At 41.0% G+C, this 23,345-nt stretch overlaps 1 protein-coding gene across 2 annotated transcripts in view; it reads right to left on the bottom strand.

Moving 5' to 3' along the window:
* The window catches only part of TEAD1 (TEA domain transcription factor 1), a 267,694-nt gene that overhangs the window by 63,161 nt on the left and 181,188 nt on the right, over positions 1-23,345 (bottom strand). The window contains exons 3-6 of one of the 2 annotated variants that reach the window (XM_084853829.1): positions 22,786-22,850; positions 12,963-13,025; positions 12,811-12,873; positions 1,898-1,909 (exon numbers count right to left, since the gene is read on the bottom strand). In XM_084853829.1, coding sequence (XP_084709955.1) covers positions 1,898-1,909; positions 12,811-12,873; positions 12,963-13,025; positions 22,786-22,850 — 203 coding nt within the window. The remainder of the gene's footprint in view (positions 1-1,897; positions 1,910-12,810; positions 12,874-12,962; positions 13,026-22,785; positions 22,851-23,345) is intronic. The other variant, XM_084853818.1, reaches the window with a different exon arrangement.

Here is a 23,345-nt window from a genome sequence, read left to right on the forward strand (position 1 = left end):
AACCCAACTACCCTGATGGGGTTATTAAGTCACTGGACTCAAGCAGATGGGAAGAAAAAAGTAGTATCTGGGATTATTTTTATGCATGTTTGAAATCAGTGGGGGCTGATGGGTCCGATTTCGATGGGGCTGTGAATACATTCTGGGTTTTAGTCAGAACCAGCCAGAACTCTAAAGGAGCTATCCAAGGTTCTGAACCCAATCCCCAAAATAGGTTCAGAATGTCGGATAGCTCCTTTAAAGTTCTGGCTGGTTCTGACTTGAAACCCAAAATGGATCCCCAGCCCCACCAAAATCAGAGCCACCATCCTCCACTATTTAGAATTCACCTGCCTGTATATCCAGCCCTCTTCAAAGCCTGGGAAGCAGGCAGGCTCCTGCTTTAAAGGCTGCTGTTCACCCTAACCATTAGGGTTAGGCTTTGACCATTAAGCCAAAGTTCAAGCCCTATAGTCCCTAACAAATTAATTCCGCGGTCACCAAACAAATTACTTCTGCAGTCACCAAACTAGAAGTAGTTTTAGAGAGCAATCCGATGCCCCCTATACGGTGTCTGAGGGACATCGGATATTTTGTTTCTTGGCTCCGAGCCAGAGCTCTGGAGCTGGGAAACCACACTCCCCTCGCAGCCAGTGCGGAAAGAACCGCACTGGCTGCTGCTATGAGCTCGCAAACATGAGCTCGGGGGGGGGGGAGTGGTCTCAGGGGCGGGGAGGGGAGGAGACTGGGGATGTGGGATTGCAAAGTATCCCCAGCCTCCTTCCCTCCCCCTCCCCAAAGCCTCCGCTAGAAGGGTGAAATCACACATTTAGCTAAAATGCAGAATATCTGCATCAGATACTCGCAAGCCTCCACGTTTGGTGGCTTACAAGTACCCAGGGCGCATCCCATATGATTGTGCCCTTAAAATCCTTCCCCTTCTCATAGGATCAGGGCATAGGATTCCTTTCTCATAGAATCGGGGCAGATGATAACTATTTTAAAATAGGAAACTGTTTTAAAATAGGAAACAAATATAGACAAACCCAGTGCAGGTTTTCAAATCCTACAGAGGACTGGAAAAGCACCAGTCTGGCCCAACCCTGTGGCATGTCCAGCACACACCTACCTGAGGTTTGCAAAATTGACTGTACGTTTGCATAGGGCCTACATGTCAAGAACTGGGGGTTGCATGTGAGTAATGCAACCATGTGGGTAGAACAAACTGCATGGGGAAAACACATTCGTTTGGTCCTGCCCATACAGGTGCACCATTCACACACACACACACACACATATACAGCCCCCATGTGGGATCTCTATAGGGAGAGGGACCCCTATGTAGCTGCAGCTTTGTATGAAAAGGCCTGTAAGCAGTGGATATGGGGCTCTATGCTGAACAGAGACTGGCCAGGCACAGATTTATATACAGATGGAACTATAGCATCTTCCCCCAGATCTTTTTCTGGGATCATACTCTGGCCGCTAGGAACAGGCTAATTTGACTTTAGTGAAATTAAGGTGACTCAAGTGTGCTGTTTACATAATATTTCAGATCACCAGTTTCCTCACATGGAAAAATAATAGATTTAGGAAATGCTAAACTTTGGGTATAAGACATGAAGGGAACACAAGCACTAAGAGGCAGGTTCATTGTTACAAGCAAAGTCGCAAGCATGCTGGTCAGGAATGCATGCCATCCAGTACGGTATACAAATTCACACACATATTCCCTTGAAAGCCCATACATAGTAATGAAAGGGTGAGCAGCTTCTTCATTTGAACAGCTCCTTTAGAAACAGCACAGGCTAATAGTACAGTTAAAGCTAGCTAAAAAGAATATATATATATATCTATATATATGTATATCTGCCAAGCACAGCTGATACATAATACTTGTTTTACTGAAAATACTTACCATGCTTGTTACCTGGATGTAACAACAAAAAGTTTGTTAAAAGGCTTTTGTACAAGTGCAATTTCTTAGCAAAATATTCTACAGTACAATTACAAATGGAGGGTGTTCCTAATCGTTTCATCCATAACCGTTTAAAAGGAATTATTAATTTTCACCAAGGATCTGATTCATCAAAAGAATAAAAGGACTAATCATATTCATGCCTACCATGCTGATAAAATTAAATGCCTAATCTGGCAACTATTAGGTCATTGGGCTGCTTAGAAACAGTGCAAACTCCTATATTAAAAACTAGACATTGCCTATTTTGAGCCATCTTATTGGGGGTCTGGCAGCAGGGGGAGCAGCTGTTTCCACTAACATCCTCCCCTCCATCCTGTGCAGGATACAAGACAGAAACCTGATCAGGTGTTAATGCTTCCAGAAGCGACATTAACACCTGTGGACCCATCTGCAGCTGCTCCTGCACAGTCACAGGGGAACTGGCTGGGAGCAACATGGCTGCTGAAGAAACCGTGCTTTCAGCAGCAGCAGGGATGCAGTACAGTGAGAAATCTACTTATTCAAAAAATTGACCCAACTGCCTGACCTATTTTTGGCTCCGAAGCTTTTGGGTCATGCATTATTATTTTAAATGGCTAGAGAGGGAACCTTCTTTGGAGTGAAAAAAATTGCCTTCCATTTCTAAACCAAATTTAAAGTAAAGGGGCCTTGTTTGTTTTGTTCCTGCTGCAGAGGATATCACAGTCAGAGCCCAGTTATCCCAGCCATCTGAGTGTCAAGGTGTTCATGCTGACAACTAGAGTGGGAGACTGAGCTCTGTAACCAGGCAGGGCAACAGCAGGCCATGCTCCTATACTATTTACATCAGCCCTGGCCAATCAATACCCCAATTCCCTTCTGTGCCGTAAGAGAGATTTGGACATGAGCACATACAGACCTGACTCCAAGTAGCTCACTAGGCTATGTTTCAGTGTCAGATCCTATGACACTGAGTTCAGGTGCAGGATCATATTTTTTCATAAATATGGAATGTATACGGGTGTCTGTGTTGTCTGAGAGTGAAGGTGAAGCGGAGCAGCTAACACAACAGTATAATTTGTTTCAAAAATCTGTCCTTTGGGGAAGGAATTTTCAACCAAGTGACACTTGTGAGGAGTTGGGGTGCCTTGCTTGCTGCATCTGGCTTGCTTGAGCTGGTCGACCGCTGTGTGAACAGAATGCTGGACTAGATGGGCCTTTGGTCTGATCCAGCATGGCTCTTCTCATATTCTTATTCCAAAGCCATTTCTTGCTTGAAGGAACCTCTGGCAAGGTGTGCCTTACTCATTAATAGTACCACTGATGACCCACTATAATCTGGATTATATGGTTTATTTGTAAAGGAGTTCATGCATGAAGGATTCTAACATGTCATTGGGGATGGATGGGATTAGGTAACATCAAAGGTCCCTGCCAGTCAGTCCATGATTTTATGATCATCTCAATTCTACATAATGAAAAGGCAGCTTTACCTCCTCCACTCATATGCAGCTATTTCTGGGGTAACTCATAACAACTGATTAATCATATATGAAAATGCTGCATGACAGTTTGAGCAGCTAGTGAGGAAGACTACATCCAATTAAAACTGGATGGGGAATTTAGGCAGGCAGATTAGCAGTAATTACCTAAACTGGAATTTGGCCAAGATACATGACTTAACACCCATATTCTCCACCTCTGAGTGCACTGGGATCTTTAATGAACACAAGTGATCAAGACCTTGGCTTCTTAAGAAAATGAGTGTCTGTTTCCACTGTCAGTTATGCTGCAGTAAATATTAAATAGCTTAATTGGAGTCAAATTAAATTATGCAATCACTAGTGCGAATGTGAACAGAAATTTGGCTTACAATATTATTCCTTAAAGTGCCATGATGAGATACTGGTGCCATCACTTCTAATGTTATTTCCTGTAGTTTAAAGTGTTCCTTGGCTAACTCTCCTCTAGTATTAGTCTGGCCTAACCTTCTCTAAAACTTTGGAACAAACCAGTAATAATAATAAATCTTTTTTAATGGTGCGTGTCGGTGTGTGTCTGGGGGGGGGGGTGTTTTTGTACTTTGTATTTTTTTATCCATAAATTTCACAGAATCATAGAATAGTAGGGTTGGAAGGGGCATACAAGGCCATCGAATCCAATCCCCATTTCTGAGCTCAATAACAATAATTAAATTATTGACTGAACTGAGTAGCAGTTTTCTTCCCAAAATAAAAATTACATTCAGCCAAATCAGATGTAGTACAGCACCTCTCTACATGGCCCTGGTCCCTGTGAATCCCCTCCCACTTCTGAGAAGGTAAAAGGGATTTAGGCTGCAATGCTATGCACACTTACCTGGAAGTAAATTCCATTGAATTCAATGGGACTTTCTGCTGAGTAGACATAGGATTGTGCTCCTGGTAGAGTTTTATATATGAGGCATCATCTCTATTAAACCATGGAGAAAATGCTTGGGGGATTATGGTTTCATTCAAATTCCTCTGCCCCAGGAAGAGTTCTATTTTTATAAGAGTTCAGAGAGATGGGAAAGATGCCTAGGTTGAGAGAAGCTTGTGCAAGAAAAAAAAAGTAGACTCAATGGGTGGCTTACCTATTCAAGTTGCTACTTCTCTGTAGCCTGCTTCGCATTCAGCTCCACATGTAAAGTGAATATGTGGAGGGGTAAGGAGGTCACAACCCCTGGCCCAGCTCACATCTTCCATGCACTGGGCTGAAGTTAAGGTATGGAGTTTCTATGTATGTATGGTGGTACACACTCCTATGAGCCCGGGGACCCTGATCATACAGGATTCCTGATGACGTGGAAGGGTTTACACATACAGAAACTCCATTCTCACCTTCACCCAATGCACAGAGTTCAGACAGTGGGGTCAACTGGCACGATCCCACTTCCTCTTCACACATTCACGCTACACATAAAACTGAACATGAGAAGAGAGCTTCTGAAGAAAGGGTACTGGCACAAGGTTCAGAGGAGTCTAAAAGAATTCCTTAGAGAACAAGTGGTTATGTGCACTGCATGGGAACAGTTGTGGGAACTCCATGAGGAATAGGATGGTGGTGAGCATCACAGAGGCAGTAACAACAGAGTGAGTGGGGACAAAGAAACAATAGTATTCAGATGGAGCAGGGAGATCAGGAATGGCAGAAGTGTGTCAGGGAAATGGGCATGGAAAGAAGATATTTGGAAGAGGGTGATATGAGAGAGATTATGTTTGGTTCAGAGAGAGGCTTTCATGCTAACAGAGGTGTTCACAGTATGGCCAGTCAAATGCTTTTGGGAAACCGGAAGCAAGCCTGAAGGCAACAACCCTCCCTCACTCTGTATGTCTAGCATCTTTTATGCAGAACTTATTGCCTGTGTAACATGAAGGGCGCCATCTAGGTATCATGGTTAGGAATGTTTGGATTGTGTAAAATCTGTTCCATCCCTGTTTCGTGGATTGTGGGATGCCTTTCATTTCGTTGTCTGAGCACTGACGGAATTAGATTTTGGTTCTGAATTTGCGCAAATGCGCACGTACATAAATTCCCCCCAAATGCACATTTTCACCCTTTAGCCTATGGGGAAAATGCAATTTTTTGGCCATTTAAAAAAATATTTTGTGTATTTTTCTATGACGAAATTTGCACAACATTCGGGAAAGTTAGAAAAACGGTCCTTAAGTCTGCAGAATCCACCCAATGGGGGAAAGCCAGCCTGCTGCAGAATCCGCAGGTGGGATTCATGAAAATCTGAACTCATTTGGTTCCACTGCTGATTCTCCAACATCCCTAATCATAGCCATTAGCCTGATGGGCTTACCCTTGACAAATTTGGCTAATTCTTTTTTAAAGTTATCACATTTTGCAGAAGTGAATTCCATAACTTTATTGGGCACTGTGTGCTTGCTGCATCTGTCCTGTTTCTATTGTCAGTCAGTTTAATTTGGGGATCCCAAGTTCTAGGGTTAAGAGAGAGTAAGGGCCAGTTTGGACGACACAATAGCCCATTGTAGGTTAATTAAGGAGCTGTGACATGTGCCGGCTGGCATTATGATTCGTGTCATGCATACCCAGCCAGCAGGGATTATCTGAGGGCTAAACAACCCCCTCATAACCCACTGTCTGTTTTAGGGTTAAGCGAGAGTTATTTAACCCTCAAATAACCTCCACTGGCTAGGTTCACACAACATGACAATATATTCATAATGGCAGCCGGCACATGCCGCAGCTCCTCGACGGTAAATTAACCCACAATGCCATGACATCCAACCCAGGTCTAAGTAAAATTTCTCTCTATCCGTCTTCTCCATGCTTCTTAATTTTATAGTATCCATTAATAGCCCCCTTTCATTATCTTTTCCCCTCTAAGTTTCAAAGCCGCAAACACTTTTAGTTTTCTCAAAGGGTCCCCTAGAGTCACCAAATGGGTTTCTGTGAGATAAGGGTGATAGGAGAAAATAGGTTTGTACATATATGTGAGACATAAACATGAGTCTGGGGGGAAAAGAGGAAGAAAAGAGTTTGCGGAGCGCATAGGATGCAAGTGGTCACCCTCTGAATTCCATTAAATTCTGAGGTTACAGCTGTTACTAAGTTGACTGTAATATTTTCATGATTTCCACTTGTTTTTAAATTGCAAGCCATTCAAGAGCATTAAGCTATATGGGAAATCTAATATAAACAAAAAAATATATTTTAATGAATCAGACCCCTAGGTTTCCAGTGATTTTGAAATAATTGCCACACAAGAGGAACATTATCGGTGTGAGTGATTCCATTTTTTTTTAACTAGTGGCCAAACTCGTTGCAATTAATTTCATATAGCAAGAAAATCAGACTTTTGGTTATAATCTGTTTAAAACCTCCATACTCTGTGAAATAATTCAGTCACCCCAACTTGCTCTAATGAGAATGATTGTGTGTCCCAGGGAGATGAAAGGGACATTCAGTGTAACTTGAAAAGATCTCCCTGGTATAATTAAAAGAATGGACAATATAAAGTATTTAAAAAAAAAAAAAAAACCTGTAGTATTATACATTTTCATCAAAACCAACACAGAAATCTAACAAAATATAACTTCAGAAAATGACGTGAAGCCAAAGAAACTGCAATTTGGTCTTAAAATGGATTTTACAGTAGAGTATAAAATACTAACATAAAATAGTTTCCTAATAAGTAATTTCACAAATCTTATTTCTGCTCACATATTGTATTGATTTGAATAACCTTTGAAATTATTTGTTATAACTAAAAAAAAGAAGATAAACAAACCATGGATGTATACAATAGTTCTGCACAAAAGACAGTTGAGTAATTGTAGCCATGATCTCTAATTTGCTTATTATTAGAGAGGACAGTAGTAAATACAAAAGCTGGCTATTTCAGCCAGGCAATAGCTAATGCTAAAAGAGAATGCACATTCAAAGCTGTCCCAACTTGCTGCCTAATGAGGAGCAATTAATCCAACTTATTGTATTTCAAAATGCAGAAGACTCCATTCACATCAAAGGGAATTTTTCAAGGCTTTTATCATTGTTCTTTTTTTTTTTTTTTAAGAAGCTATATAGAGCTATCTTTAGCATCCTAACTGTCAACAGTATTTTCTTTTTACATGCAGGCAGTGTGGAATGTATCCACTAATGGATTTTAAAACACTACATATATCTGAACTGTAGGCATTTTTAATTTTTTGGCTTCCTTTAATGAATTTTTAAATCATCTGTTAATGAATACTGGAAATCAAAGTCAAAGATTTAGTTATTTCAAGGATAAAATCATTCTCCGTATCTGTACACCTGCTCATATACTTAGGGAAGTTCACATCTATTTTTCTGAAGTATGAAATTGTTCCAGAGTTTGGGAAAGTAAAATGTTATGGTACACCAGTGCAAAAGGAGGAGTTACAGCATTTCCTAGCGAGCGATAAAAGCTAGTTCTATTTCTGAAGCAACCGTCAAAGATATTATCAATAGTGTTCAAGAAGCTTCAGTCACTTATGGGGACTGAATTTCTAACCTAGGTTAGAATGTATAAAACTCTGCAGAGATCTAGATTTGGAATATTTGAGAGGTTTTCTCTACAGTGAAGGCAGGAAGTGTGTTCCTAAACACTCAGGGTCATGCACCTAGGACCACGGATTGGGGGTGCCCTTCAATACGTGTATACCACATGTTTAGAAATATCAACCTGTACAGTAGGGTTCTTATATAAACACAACTATAGAAATTACTTGCTTGTATTTAAATTAGCTATATTCTTAATTATATTAAAACAGAGGATATGGTCTGGCTACATTCTTATTTCAAATCTGAACTGCACAATTGGCAAGTTGTATGCAACAAATACAGATGTTAAGGAATTCATAATAGAGAAGAGAGAACAGAAGCTACTTGTGTGTGCAATATATTTAAAATTAATTTTATAGGATGTTGTTTTATATATTTTGGGGTGGCCATGAGTCCTCTTTTACACAGGACAGTCCTCTGTCTGAAGGGCTGCCAGCGGACCATCCTGTATTTCAGGGGTGGGCAACCTGTGGCCCTCCAACTGATTTGGCCTACAACTTCCATCAGTCTTTGCCAACTTAGCCACTGGTGAGGGATGATGGGAGCTGTAGGATAAAACATCTAGAGGGCCACAAGTTACCAACCTCTATGCTACTTGAAGGGTTTCCTGCCCAATTCCACTTTAAAGATAAAGAACCATAAGAACTGTCATCCATCAACGGTACTGGACAGCAGACTGAATAGGCAAGCACACGGGTCACCTTGTCACAGTCTTCCACACCATGGTGAGATGTACTGTATATCTACTTAAATTATAATAATTATTTCTAAATGTGCACCTATTTATATAAATTAGTATTTGCAAATTGCTGTCCCCTTTTTTTAATGATGCCTTTCCTCTTCTTTTTTTTGGTGATTCATAAGTGGTCCCTGTAATTATAATTTCCGTTTTTATTTGTGTATGCTGTGATTGCTCTTGAACTATTATGATACCTTGGGCTAAAAATCCTAACAAATAATGTAGAGATTGCAATAACATGCCTTGATTATAATCTTACACTTAGATTCTGGGCTGCAGTTCCCAAAGCATAAGGCAAGTGTCCATACAAAGGCATTGGCAATAGCTTGCAGGTGGCCTCCATGACAGCTATGAGACCCATGAAAAACAAGTCTTCATTGCACCTGGCGGCTGTGCGCCATATCATGTGCAATCAGGCACTGTACTCCCAGACGTATTTTGTTGACTAAGTTGGGATTACTGCGATAAAGCCTTTGGCTTTCATTATGACCTTCTCTAGGATATTTCAACCAGAGAGAAAACAGGTCTGTTGTTGTTGATGCTGCTTGCCTTCATCCTGAAGACAAGTAATCCGTATCTCCCTCAGTGGCAGTTCTAGATCTACAAACCCCTGAAGAGATTGAGAGGCATTAGTGCTGAAGCTGCAAGGGATAGGGACCTTAGTCCTGTTCCCACAAAAGGCATGTACAAGGAACCGAGAGTTGCAGGATCACATCTACCACCAACATCCTCTGTCCACTGGTCCCTTCCTGGCCTAGAAGCTGGAGGAGTAAGTCAAATCTTGCATGTAAGGCTGCAGCTTTACAGAAAGACCAAAAACATCTCCCTTTCTGTTTTGGTGTTACAAAGTAATTAAAGAGCATTGGCTGCATCTTGGTTGATGAGTCCCAAAAGAATTATAAGGGACATTGGTCCTTAGAAGAATCAGGCTGTGCAGAAGTTAATGCATTCAGTGCTCTTCCTGGAGCACACAGATTTAGAGTAGGCACTGTTTGCTATCCCACCCTCCCAACTATTTCGTAGCAAATATCAGCTCTGGGAAAAGGCATGTCACAATCAGTTGTATGTCATTTTTCTTCTCCTTACTCAAGGCCTGAAATTCTGGGCTGATTAAGGTGATTCCCAGCCTCCAGGATTCTATTGTATTGAATTGGGAATAGGCTTCAATCTCACAGAGCCTCGTATGACGCAGAGTGGTAGGCGGCAGTATTGCAACTGAAACTCTCCCCATGACCTGAGTTAGATCCCAGCAGAAGCCGGGTCTCGGGTAGCCAGCTCAGGTCGACTCAGCCCTCCATCCTTCCGAGGTCGGTAAAATGAGTACCCAGTTTGCTGGGGGAAAGGTAGTCATGACTGGGGAAGGCAATGGCAAACCAACCCGCTACAGTCTGCCATGAAAACGCCAGCGTAATGCAGGCATCCCTCTAGGGGTCAATAATGACCTTGTGCTTGCACAGGAGGAACTTTTCCTTTTTCCTTTCAATCTCACACATTCCCTCCCCTGACCTTCCCATGTTCTTCTGCTGTCCTCCTTATCATGCATGCAGTGTACTGACGTAATATGTAGGGTGATCCTACATTTATTTGAATACAGGGCCCCAGGCAACAGAATCCCCCAAAGCTTCTATTTGACATGGTCAAGGAGCTCCCACATTCAAGTAAATGCAAGATATCCCCAATTCATTTGTTACAGTGCACCAATGAGGATGGGAAAAATGTACAAACCGATGCCCATCCCCAAATTCACTATGGATACAATTGTGGAGGTGAAGTACCACCTGATTTGGCCCTCTTATTTCTTCCTTATCATGGAGAACAATCTCTCTCTTTTTCTTTCTGCTTCACATCAAATAATGTATTTTGCATTGATGGTATTTTTATTCCCTATCCTTGCTATGAAAACAGCTCCTGGAATAGTTATTTCTTCACTGGAGCGACAGGGAGATTTGAAAGCAAGATTTATGGTATGAGAATCAGTAACTAACGTTCATTGGTGTCTTGTCATTCAAACACATTTTACTGTTGCAGCTTGTCTCTTTGCACTGATGTACATACTGCAATTGTAGGAGTAGCAGAAATTATTACTCAAGAGATGTGTCAGTAGATTCTTTAAGCAAATTCCATAGAACCAATGCATTCAGCAGAGAACATTACTAAATTCAATTCAATGTAAGCAGAGACAGTGAGCCCACCAGGAAAGAAGACTTGCAGGTATCACTGGTGTTTACTTTGCTGCTTTGCTCTGCAGAAAGCTCCATCATCATAAAGGAGGTGCAGCAATAAGAAATAAATGTAATTTTAAAAGTGAAATATTCTTAATATTTTAGGTGTGGGCAAAGGAAATATTCTTATGGTTTTCCCATAAAACAGAATAGCCATGTTGTAACCCTATTTGAATGGGCTATTTGGCAGAAACCTTAGCAGGTAGTCCATACTAACAAATTATAGAATTTATCCCCAACAAAGGAGGCTGCAGGTGCCCAGTATGAATTTAGGCATGCACATGGTGTCAGTATACTTCTTCATTTTCTAAACATGAGCTAAGATGCCTAATTTTAGCCATCAGATTTGATAGTTTTAGTCTGAAATGCTGCAGCCTTCTGTATTGTTGCACCCAGGGTTAAAAAGCAGTATGTCGAAGTTGTCTTAGTTCTTCTTCACCGACCCCACTGCTCAGCCATTGCAGTTCCCAAGCCAGCCACCAACAGCCATACAAGCTTGCCAGCATGCTGCCCACAGCGTACTGAAAACCAAAAGCTCCTGACAAGTAGGACAGTTACAAAGCCAGCCTGTTATTTACATATTGCAGCTCCAGGGTTGTGGCAAACATCGTCCACAGAGTGTTTACCACTTAGGGTAGTATAATGTTTGGCTGTCAAGTGAGTTAAAAAAAACATATTTATTCTTTCCCTCTCTTTTTTTTCTTAAAAGGCCCTGCCAAAAAAATGTTAGCAAGATTTTAGGTGATATCCAAGAAACTTTGTTTTACTAAAAATTAGAAACAACCACTCAGCCTATAACTTCTCTACACTTATAAGATGTTGGGTTAAAAATATTCAAAGATTCTTTCATCTAAAATTTGCGTGATTAAAAATTCAGAAAATAACGTATTTCCTGTTGCTTCTTGTTGGCTCTCAGAAATGACTGTGTGTAAGAGAAAAAAGCTATCACTCTTTAGTTTAATTTTTTTTAAAGCAATGACTATCTTCTCCAGGATCTGTTATTTAAGAATCTACCAAGATGAAATCACTCAAACAGTACAATCCCATGTACGTTTATTCAAATGTAAGTCCCACTGTGCTCAATAGAGATTACTCCCCATTATGTGAGTTTAGGATTGCAGCTAACAGACATAACTCAGTCAAAGTTAAGCACTTTTTAAGTCCCGTTTATTTCAGTCTGAGAGCATGTGCCTAACTCTCCCACTGAAGGCAATGAGAACTGACAGTGCTTCATTTTAACTCGATTGTGCCAGGGTATATATACTGTAACGGAGGTAGGGGTAGAGTGATTCATAAAAGGTAGATTTTGCAAATTAGAAGAACTGAAAATCACAAAAAAGAATAATAGCCTGGGGTAGAGTGGGAATCTAATGTTTATCAGAATATATATTCTTACAAGTGAATAAAAAACCTAGATTACAGTAAAACTGATCTCATCTATTTCTCAGTTATCAGAACTGCATGTGTGCTTGTGCACATACAAAACTGTCCTTTGATTTAAGTGCAACATTTTTGTTTTTTAAAATTAACTCTAAGCTAATAGGGTTGAAAGAAAGAAAGAAAGAAAGAAAGAAAGAAAGAAAGAAAGAAAGAAAGAAAGAGCCACATATTTGTGTACAGAATATGCATGCATACAGCTAGTAACATTTCCAAGCGTGTTAAAAATAATTTAATATAGATGCTAGTGCAGAAATCAGAGGGAAGAAGAGAGATTAAACACAAAGAAATGTAAACAGCTACCACATGCAAGGAAACTAGGTTACAAGAATCACAGCACCAGGCATTCACCAATCACCAGGGAAAACAGGAAGTGAAATGCATAGCAACCACAAGCCCAAAAGCAGAAAAGCGCATACCTTCAGCTTGGAATGAAAATCACGAGATTTCCTTCTGGCAAGAACCTGAATGTGACTAGACACCTGCAGGGTAGGGGAAGGGAGGGAAACAAAGGAAAAGCCTGTAACCATGGAGATGAAAAGCCCCCTACAACTGGGCAAGCCAAACGTACCTTAATGGCGGCTTGAATTTCTCGAACTTTCTTCCTTGCTAAGACCTGTATGTGACTAGACACCTACATTGTTCAGAGTTATAAAAGAAAGAAAAAAAGGGGGGGAAAGAAAAAACACAAAAGAAACACACAAAAATCAAATATCTGTTCAGGCGGGAAAATTAAAAGTTTCTTGGGGGAAGTTATTTGCATCTTCAGTAAGCTTTGCTGTTAAGAGACCACATTCCCAGCCAGACACCACGCTTTAGCAAAGAAGTTACCAAATGCTGATCATCACTGCAGTGACTTGATTAAGAATTTTTTTAGACTACTTAATTTTGTTTTCTATCAAATAAAAACTGCGACATTGCCTGCAGTTAAGATAAAGTCTCCATGTTCTTTTCTTAAAACCTTTTTGACTACAGTCTTTGTAGTGTTATATCAAAGCCTTTTTTAATAATAAACAATTGCAGATTTTTCAAAAGTGAACAAATGAGAGTTTAATTATCAGGCAACACTATATAAAAAGCAAAACACACACTGAATGGCAAGGAAGTTTTATTTTTACCCTATTACTATCTCTGAATTCTGTCGCAACTAATGAAATGACATCAGATTTCAAATGGAGCATGAATAAATACTGCACAAAAATATTTTAAATACTGAATTCATTATAATGAAGGGGGCGTTTTTTGGCTGGACTGTGGATACCAAAGGAAAAAGGGGAGAAACACATTATTTCAAAGAGAACATAGTCAAATAATTAGGCATCACCGTAATGAATGAACCAAAAATAATCATATTCCAGGGCTAGTTATACAATGGTTTTTAATATATATTTATTTTGTACATTCACATGCTACCCTTTTCCCAAGGAATTCAGGGTAGTGTACACAGGGTTGTATCCAAAGTTAATCCTACTTACAGTAGACCCATTGAAATGAATGGGACTTGAGTTAGACTAACATTAGATGCAACCACTGGATACAACCCACAGGAATTATTGCAACATCCTCAAAACAACCATGTGAAGTAGTTTCGGATGAAATATAAAGATTGTCCCAAGACCATCCTGTGTTTTCATTGTTTCTGAGATTTGAATTCAGACTTCCCTGATACGCTCTACTAACCATGTAGGAGTAACACAGCACTGCATGCTATACAACTGAAAGAGGCCTCTGTTGTTATACTGGCTATACAAAACACTGTAGCAGTAGCAGTAGCAACAACAACAACAACAATAATGCAACCCCAGGAAGACTAAAACTTCTGATGGGTCCTGAAAGGAGAAAATCACAGTTGACCAGTGATATAAAAAATCCTCCGGTGCTTATTGTGAAGTCCAAACAAATTTAAAAATTCCTTCTCTTGATATTTAACAAATCTAATAGCCTGTATCAGTATTCTCTGTAATAGTGTATAATAATAATGTAGAAAAGAGCACCAGTCTCAAATACATATCTCAACTTTCAAAAAAACCAAGAGGTATAGCCACTTCCACAGGGTTCTCTGGCATCTGCAGAACATAATATAAGATAAACAAAAATTAAGACCTCCACTAATATATCTGTATCTAAAAGTATCCTTGATCTGCTTCCATAATAAGTATCACATGGTGTACCCCCTCCCCAATAATCCAAATACAATGAAATCAAGAAACAATAGAAACCCAAGTGATTGCATTTCTCCCCTCAATGTTCTTATACAACACCTTCCATGACGAGAAACAGTCTATTGTGAAAGGAAACCTGCAGAACTTTCACCTCAGAGGCAGTCAGATAATTGGATGAAGTGACATGGAAATCACTCCCCTTAAATACTTTCCCAAGAGTCAACATAAAAGATATACTACTGGAAGTTAGTGCATCTTGCATCTATTCAAATTTACAACTGTAGAATTTGCATCACAGATATCAACAGCTACTGTATAATCCAGTCCTGTGATACAATAATTTCTTATTTTTTTGTGGACATTTCTCATTGTTGGATTATTTCTTTCTATGTCTCTGATGCACATTTTCAGGAGCACTTTGAAAGCCACACAAACAGGCTTTTCTGCTGAATTCAGTTTGAGAAGCAAACACATGCAAGCAATAGGAGGGATACTTGTTTCCTGACAAAATCAGTGCGGAACATCTTGCACATGTGGGAGAGATGTGTGTGTGAAAGAGAGAAAAAGAGAAAGAGAGTGCAGTCTCCTTGGAATTTGGACCAGACTGATTTTCCATAAGCATAAACTATGTGCAAACAAGAGGCTCAATCCTGCATTACAATGGCTTGACTTAAACACTTTTTCTAAATGAAGGGACCTGCACCTTTCAAAAGGAAAAATTCTATCTAAAACAGGGGTGGGCCACATACAACCTCCTCCGTTGCCCCCTCCATTTAAAAAAGGCCCCCAAATAGCATCCATAGCGGCTACAGAGCACCCAAAGGGCCAAATTAAGGGGCATTTCAACCCTTCGGGGGGGCTCACCATGGAATGTGTGGTGCCCTAGTGTCATGGGTCCAGGAGACGAAAATGGCCCTCAGATCTCTGAAAGTTCCCCGAAGGTCTAGAATATACCAATAGTTACCAGGTTAAGTGAACAACTGAGATCAAAGAATGCTGGGTCACCTTTCACAAAACTGGCTTCTGATGTACAATATTTCAGTAATAATTCCTAAATGAATCACAGCTGTCTCTTCACTTTAATTAGAATCCTTGTTTAACCCCCTTCGAAAATAAGCTACTGCTCAATGGCAGAGTACAGGCTTTGCATGCAGAAAGTTCCAGGTTCAATCCCAGGCATCTTCAGATAGAGCTAGGAAATACTCCTGTATGAAATGTAGAAACAATACTGAGCTTAATGGACCAGTAGCGTGACTCAGTGTAAGACAGTTTCCTATGTTTCTAATATGAAAACTGAGCCTGCGTGTAAGACTGTTTACCTTGTTGCAGACATTGGCTCAATCCAGACATTACACCAAACCAAAAAAAGGCATAAGTTTCCAAATGTATAGGAAAACCATGTTGAATAGCTTGTCTAATTTCATTTTCTATCTGTTCAGCACTCCAGTCTCTAGGCGCTCTAAAAGGTGTCCCCAACCAGTCGTGTCCGACTCTAGGGTGTGGTGCTCATCTCCATTTCTAAGCCGAAGAGCCAGCGCTGTCCGAAGACGCTTCCGTGGTCATGTGGCTGGCATGACTGAACACCGAGGTGCATGGAACGCTGCTACCTTTCCCGCCGAAGTGGTACCTATTTATCTACTTGCAATTTCTTGCTTTCAAACTGCTAGGTTGGCAGAAGCTGGGACTGAAGACGGGAGCTCACTCCGTCACGCAGCGCTCGGGTCTCGAACTGCTGTCCTGCCAACCTTCCGGTCTGCAGTTCAGCGTCTTAACCGCTCAAAATCCCACAAGCTAGGCTTCAGCAGTATGTGAACCAAGAACTACCGGAAGTACAAGTTGGGTTTCGAAGAGGCAGAGGAACTAGAGATCAAATTGCCAACATTCGCTGGATCATGGAGAAAGCAGGAGAATTCCAGAAAAACATCTATTTCTGCTTCATTGACTACACTAAAGCCTTTGATTGTGTAGATCACAACAAACTGTGGCAAATTCTTAAAGAGATGGGACCACCTTACCTGTCTCCTGAGAAACCTGTACAAGGGTCAAGAAGCAACAGTAAGAACCAGACATGGAACAACCGATTGGTTCAAAATTGGGAAAGGAGTACGACAAGGCTGCACATTGTTGCCCTGCTTATTTAACTTATATCCAGAATACATCATGAGAAACGCCGGGTTGGATGAATCACAGGTCGGAATTAAGATTGCCGGGAGAATTATCAACAACCTCAGATACGCAGACGATACCACCCTAATGGCAGAAAGCAAAGAGGATCTAAAGAGCCTCTTGTTGAGGGTGAAAGTGGAGAGTGCAAAAGCTGGTTTGAAACTCAACATTAAAAAAAACTAAAATCATGGCATCTGGCCCCATCACTTCCTGGCATATAGGAGGGGAAGAAATGGAAGCAGTGACAGATTTTATTTTCTTGGGCTCCAAGATCACTGCAGACGGTGACTGTAGCCATGAAATTAAAAGACGCTTGCTCCTTGGGAGAAAAGCTATGGCAAACCTAGACAGCATAGTAAGAAGCAGAGACATCACCTTGCCGACAAAGGTCCGTCTAATCAAAGCTATGGTTTTCCCAGTAGTAATGTATGGCTGTGAGAGCTGTACTATAAGGAAGGCTGAGCGCCAAAGAATTGATGCTTTTGAACTGTGGTGCTGGAGAAGACTCTTACGAGTCCCCTGGACTGCAAGGAGGTCAAATCAGTCCATCCTAAAGGAAATCAACCCTGAGTGCTCATTGGAAGGACAGATACTGAAGCTGAAGCTCAAATATTTTGGCCACCTAATGCAAAGAGAAAACTCTCTGGAAAAGACCCTGATGCTGGGAAAGATTGAAGGCAAAAGGAGAAGGGGACGGCAGGGGATGAGATGGCTAGATAGCATCACCGATGCAATGAATATGAACTTGAGCACACTCTGGGAGAGAGCGGAGGACAGGAAGGCCTGGCGTGCTATGGTCCATGGGCTCATGAAGAGTCGGACACGACTTAATGACTGAGCAACAACAATTGTTTGTCAACTGAGATATCAGTCAAAACCATAGTTAGCAAAAATCATGATTTGCAAATTTATTTCAAGTCTGTGAGTTTGCAAATCTTGGTTTGTTAATTCAGGCATCACACTAAACCATAATTAAGCTTCTTTAACCATGGTTGGCATGATGTCTAAATTGAACCCAATAAGACTTTTCCAGGGAAAAGACTAAGGCAAATGATGCTAAGATTGCCTTTTAAGTCTTCAGTGAACCACTGATATGTGTTAATGAGAAAAAGAAAGGGAATGAGAGACATTTTTATAATGAATCTTGAGTTCTAAGCCATGTACCTCTCTTGCTTGATTTTCAGACATGGGAAATTAGATCATGGTTCTTTATGTTACTTGTGAAAACATCCTAAAGCCCATTGTGCCTTTTCAAAATGTTGCCACATTTTCTAGAAATGTTGTAACAATGATACCTAAATGTAGTAGTAAATATGAAAGGTATATTTGTATGTAAAACTCTGATTCCAGACAACTTTTTCACAGACACCTTAACAAAATCAATTATACCCTTTTAAGCTACAAATTTTGTAGTACCTAAAAAGCTAAACACCACCACCCAGTTGTATAAGCAAAGTAGACTGGAAAGAATCTTCAAATTATTTGCAGATAACACATTATCCTAATTTTACCCAGAAACTTAATTCACATTATGCATTTTGGAGGGGGGGATTAGTTGACATTTTATTGTTGCTTGCTTCTCACTTTTAAAATTTGTTGTAATTTGATTTTTGCCACATTGAAGAACTTCACCACCAAAAATATTCAGTATAAATGGCTGAGTCTAAGCCACTGGCATTTGGCCATTTCCCCATTTTGGGCTGAATTGGCATTACTTTTCACCATGCCACAGAACAGGCACAGCATGCCTGAGTAGGGACTTCATCTTTTCTATTTACACACACTAATATTCAATGCATGATAGTTACATATGAGTGATACGCGTTTAAAATACAAATGGACGATGTCATCTTTTTTAAACAACAGAGTGTAGGGATGAGCAGAACCAAGTGGAAGAAAACCTTGGATGAAATGTTGAATGAAATTCTATTCCATTACAATTCCAACATGGATTTCAGGAGCTGGAATGGCTTCCATAATTCACTCTGCTTTGCGTAACTAAACTTCTGTGCACATGTTCAATGGTCCTCTGTTTTTGTGGCACCTGCTGTATCATAGACCTTCTCTGTATCCCAGCACAGAAGGTTTGTGATGCAGCAAGGCAGCCGTAAGGTCACCACCCTTCATTATCTTGGAGAACCATTGGGCATGTGAGACAGGGAAAAGAGCAAAAACATCTTCCCACTCCTAGAACCAGAGGCCTCCATTTGTGTCTGAAGAAGGCCTAGAACCTCTTAGCAGCAGGTCCCAGTCTCAAAATGCTTCCACCTCCACCAGAAGTTGTGGTTCTGGCCCAGATTAGCAGAGTTACATAGTAACCATTGTAAGATGAGTTTGAATTAGAAGCATCGTAGAAAGAAGAATCAAGGATACCACCACAGAAAGTTCTCCCCACATTTCCATATTGACCAGTAATAATGTATACCTTCCAGCCCAAAATCTGATGCAATTGACCTTTCAAACCTATCTAGCAACCTCACTAAAATCCAGTGAAGTGACCTCTGTGACCATATTTGAAAATTCTTGCATAGTACAGAGTCACCAATTTAAAAGAAATTATTCTGAACACAAGAGATTTTCAAAAGTGCCAAATCACAAGAACCGTGAGTACAAAATATTCAATATTGTAACAAAAAAATCCTATTTAAAAATTGGGACAAGTCATGGGCAGTGATAGGAAAGGTCCACCTGGGCATGGGCCCCAGACCTTTTTTGAGCAATGCCCCGGATCCTTAGAGCTGCCCCAATTGCCATCATCTGTCTTAATACAAGCCTGCTTCTTTCAGTAGCCTTACAGTTATTAGGAAACCTTAGGATTCACTCCCTTGGCAGTCTAATAGGGAATGTAGCATGAAGGCACTAGCCTTTTAAACTAGAGGTGAGACTGCCACCTTTCCTTGAACATTCTGCTCATTATTTTCATTGTCAACAGTTCAAAATAGCCTAGCAGCACCACTGTCACCCAGCTTTCTGGGAGTGTGCCTGACTCTGCAGAGATGTGTCCAGACAATTGCTACTGGACAACTGCACGTGCCCTGGGCCATTGTAGGCAGCAAGGCCCTGACAAGAGTAAGAGCAGGCACATTGGCTGCTCACCTATCAAAAGGAGTGACAGAGGCCTTCCTCATCTGTTGTTTCCTCCTCCAAACTGGCCCAGGCCGCTTACCTTGGGGGAAAATAGAAGGCGTACTGAATTCAATGGGATTTACTCCCAGGAACGTGTAGGTAGGATTGGAGTCTTACTCCTTAGTAAATGTGCTCAGAGCTGCAACCTGCTTTATCCACCCTGAAGATAGTTCCAATATCTGGATCTAGAGAGAAACCTGGGGATTTATAACTTTATAATGAAAAAACAAACAACCGGAAACAAAGGCAGCCATGCTGGTGCATGGGAAATAAAACCCGAAATCTACAGTTGGGCAATACCTTTATTAGGAATTTTGGATGGTCCTAATAAAGGTATCTAACTATGCACTTTGGTACTTTAAGGGAACAATCCTATGCATGTTTAGACAGAGAAAAGGCCTAGCTGGCTGGGGAATGCTAGGAGTTGTAGGCCTTTTCTCTGTCTAAACATGCATAGGATTGCGCCCTAAGAGTTGTATGATGATAAGTCTGTTAGAAACTTAATACTGCAACATTTGGTGTAGATTTTAGGAATTTCCTGTGGCTTTCCTGTGACATAAAATTGTGAAGTGGAAAGTAATTCTCATAATTTTACAGGCATGAAGTAATCAAACAGCAGTGTAAATAGTTGAAGGAAGCAGATCAGTTTTTAAAAAGACAAATGAAAAGAATCCCAAATCCCATCCTATACAGGTCATCAGATGTGTATTCTGTGTCATGTAGACAGGATGAAGCTCCCTCCTGCCAATCTTCCTTGGGAACTGAAAAACTCATTGGCCTGTTCTTCTATTATAGCTAATATTTCAAACCTCTGTCTCATTTCTTTCCTCCTGGCCATACCTGGTTGAATATACTTTCAACAACATAAAAATCAGAGGAAATACAAATAAGGATCTCTCAGCAGAAGATCCTGGGGAACTTCTTCTTAGTCTGGCAAAGTTCTAGTTGCAACTTGCTAATCATGGGGTAAATGTCCTGCTTCTTCTTGCTCCTTTGCCCTGAGACAACTACCTGGTTTGCCCAACACAACAGTCCATCAAGGGTTAATTTATTCTCAAGAAGCTGTGGTGTGTGCAGACCACCATTATGAACATGCAACTCCTGACCAGGGGTTGTTATGTTGTGCGAACCCAGCTGGCGGGGATTATTTGAGAACTGAACAACCCTTGCATAACCCATGGTCTGTTGTAGGGTTATGTGTTGTTGTTGTTCAGTCGTTGAGTCGTGTCCGACTCTTCGTGACCCCATGGACCATAGCACGCCAGGCCTTCCTGTCCTCCGCTCTCTCCCGGAGTGTGCTCAAGTTCATATTCATTGCATCGGTGACGCTATCTAGCCATCTCATCCTCTGCCGTCCCCTTCTCCTTTTGCCTTCAATCTTTCCCAGCATCAGCGTCTTTTCCAGAGAGTTTTCCCTTCGTATTTGGTGGCCAGAATATTTGAGCTTCAGCTTCAGTATCTGCCCTTCCATTGAGCAGTCAGGGTTGATTTCCTTTAGGATGGATTGATTTGACCTCCTTGCAGTCCAGGGGACTCGTAAGAGTCTTCTCCAGCACCACAGTTCGAAAGCATCAGTTCTTTGGTGCTCAGCCTTCCTTATAGTCTAGCTCTCACAGCCATACGTTACTACTGGGAAAAGGGTTATGTGAGGGTTGTTTAACTCTCAAATAACCCCGAATGGCAGGGTTTGCATGACATGACAACCCCCAACAATCCCCAGTTTATAATGGTGGCCAGCACATGTTGCAGCTCCTCGCAGGTAAATTAACACTTGATGGGTTGTCATATCATGAGAACTGGCCCAACCTGAGATCTCTCTCTATTTGAAACGGTTTGAAAAAGGTATTTGGGAAACGATGTTAGTTTGGGCCCTGCCTAGTCTAGAACCTTGCAGTGTAAATGACTTTATGCAAGAAAACATGCATTTTGCTACCTGTTAATGCTTTTTTTGCTAGTTTTAAAGCATTCTGTTCGTTTTACATTTAAATGTAATGTGAAATCTGATTTCCTTAAATAATTTTTAATATTTTTTTTAGGGAGCAATCCTATGGCCCATAGACAGGGTCTGAGGGGGCCATAGGATAGTTTGGATTCCTGGATCCGAGGTCAGAGACTCCGACCTCAGAGCCAGGAATCTAGGCTCCCTGCTCCCTCCCTCTCGCAGCCAGCATGAAGACAACCGTGTTGGCTGCCTCACTGAGGTCACAAATGAGACCTCGGAGTGGAGGGATGGGGGGTGCTGGTGGGCAGGGAGGGGACTATGGAGGCCAGCTTATGATGTATCCCCATGCCTCTCAAGCCTCCATCCTTCCGCTCCACAGAACCCCAGCTAGATGGGCAAAGAAGCCAGTCTAGCATCTGCATTGGATGACCTTAAGCCTTCGAATTTGGAGGCTTACAGTCATCCTGATAGGATTGTGTTCTTAAAGAAATTTAATACTGTGTCTTGAGATTACCTGTATCATCACTGGGTTCATGTTACTAGGTTTGCACTCCAGATATTATTGTGGTTCTCCTCTTAAGAGGATCTAAATAATGCATTCTAGGCAAAAAGAACAACTAAATGGTCGTAGTCTAACAAAAGATTTTATAAGTTTGACCATTTGGCAGTCAGATAAATAGGCTGGATCTTATGAAAATACAACTGTGTGTGCCCTGGTCCATCACAGGGTATACATATTTATTTGTTCTGAAAGTAATTGATTAATGTCTCCAGGCTACTTTTCAAACACAGGAGCTTACAGCTGCAATTGTACAGTGTGCGTAGGGAACCGTCACTGAAGTGATGAATGGCACAAACAGCAGTATTTTTGAAAGCAAATTAAAGAAAAGGTAATGCAGTACCTAACCAGAGCTAAAGCAAAGACAGCCACTGCAGCCAAGACTGCTACATTCTGTCATTCATTGACATGCAAGTTTTATTCTGTAGGATTGTCTTACCTGTTTCCTGGTCCGTGTCTTCCCCGTTCTAAGTTTGATGTATCTGGCTATCAGTTCATTCCTACCTGAAAAAATATAAACTTACAATGAAGACTAAAAGTGGCAATTCAGCAGGAATATCTAAATGTTTAAACTGCACTGTTTAAAAATACAGATCACAAGATACCACGTGCAATAAGAACCATCTATCAGGTATATTTTCAGGCTGAAATCCAATGTTGCATGAGCCTCCTTGTCCCCCACCCAACCACCTACACCAAATGTGCTCTGGACAGTCCCCGAAAACAATGAAGCAGATTTTACGGGTGCACAGGTGGCTGCAGTGGGGAGGGGGAATCCATTCCACCAAGGGTGTTTGTTCCATTGGTGGACAGACATTGTTGGATTTCACCCATAGTCCTTTGTCCAAAATTGTATTTCAAATTAAATAGCACAGGGAAGCTGGCGTGGAGACTGAAACTGGGAAAAACTATTTAAACATTTTTAATGTAGATTAGAGACTGAGTCAAATGACAATTTTCCTACAAGAGCTGTTCCAAAATTCAGCAAAATTCAGTGAG

Source organism: Heloderma suspectum, chromosome 1, assembly GCF_057233095.1.
Source record: "Heloderma suspectum isolate Gila_16-S chromosome 1, 16-S_ref, whole genome shotgun sequence".
Taxonomy (NCBI): Eukaryota; Metazoa; Chordata; class Lepidosauria; order Squamata; family Helodermatidae; genus Heloderma; species Heloderma suspectum.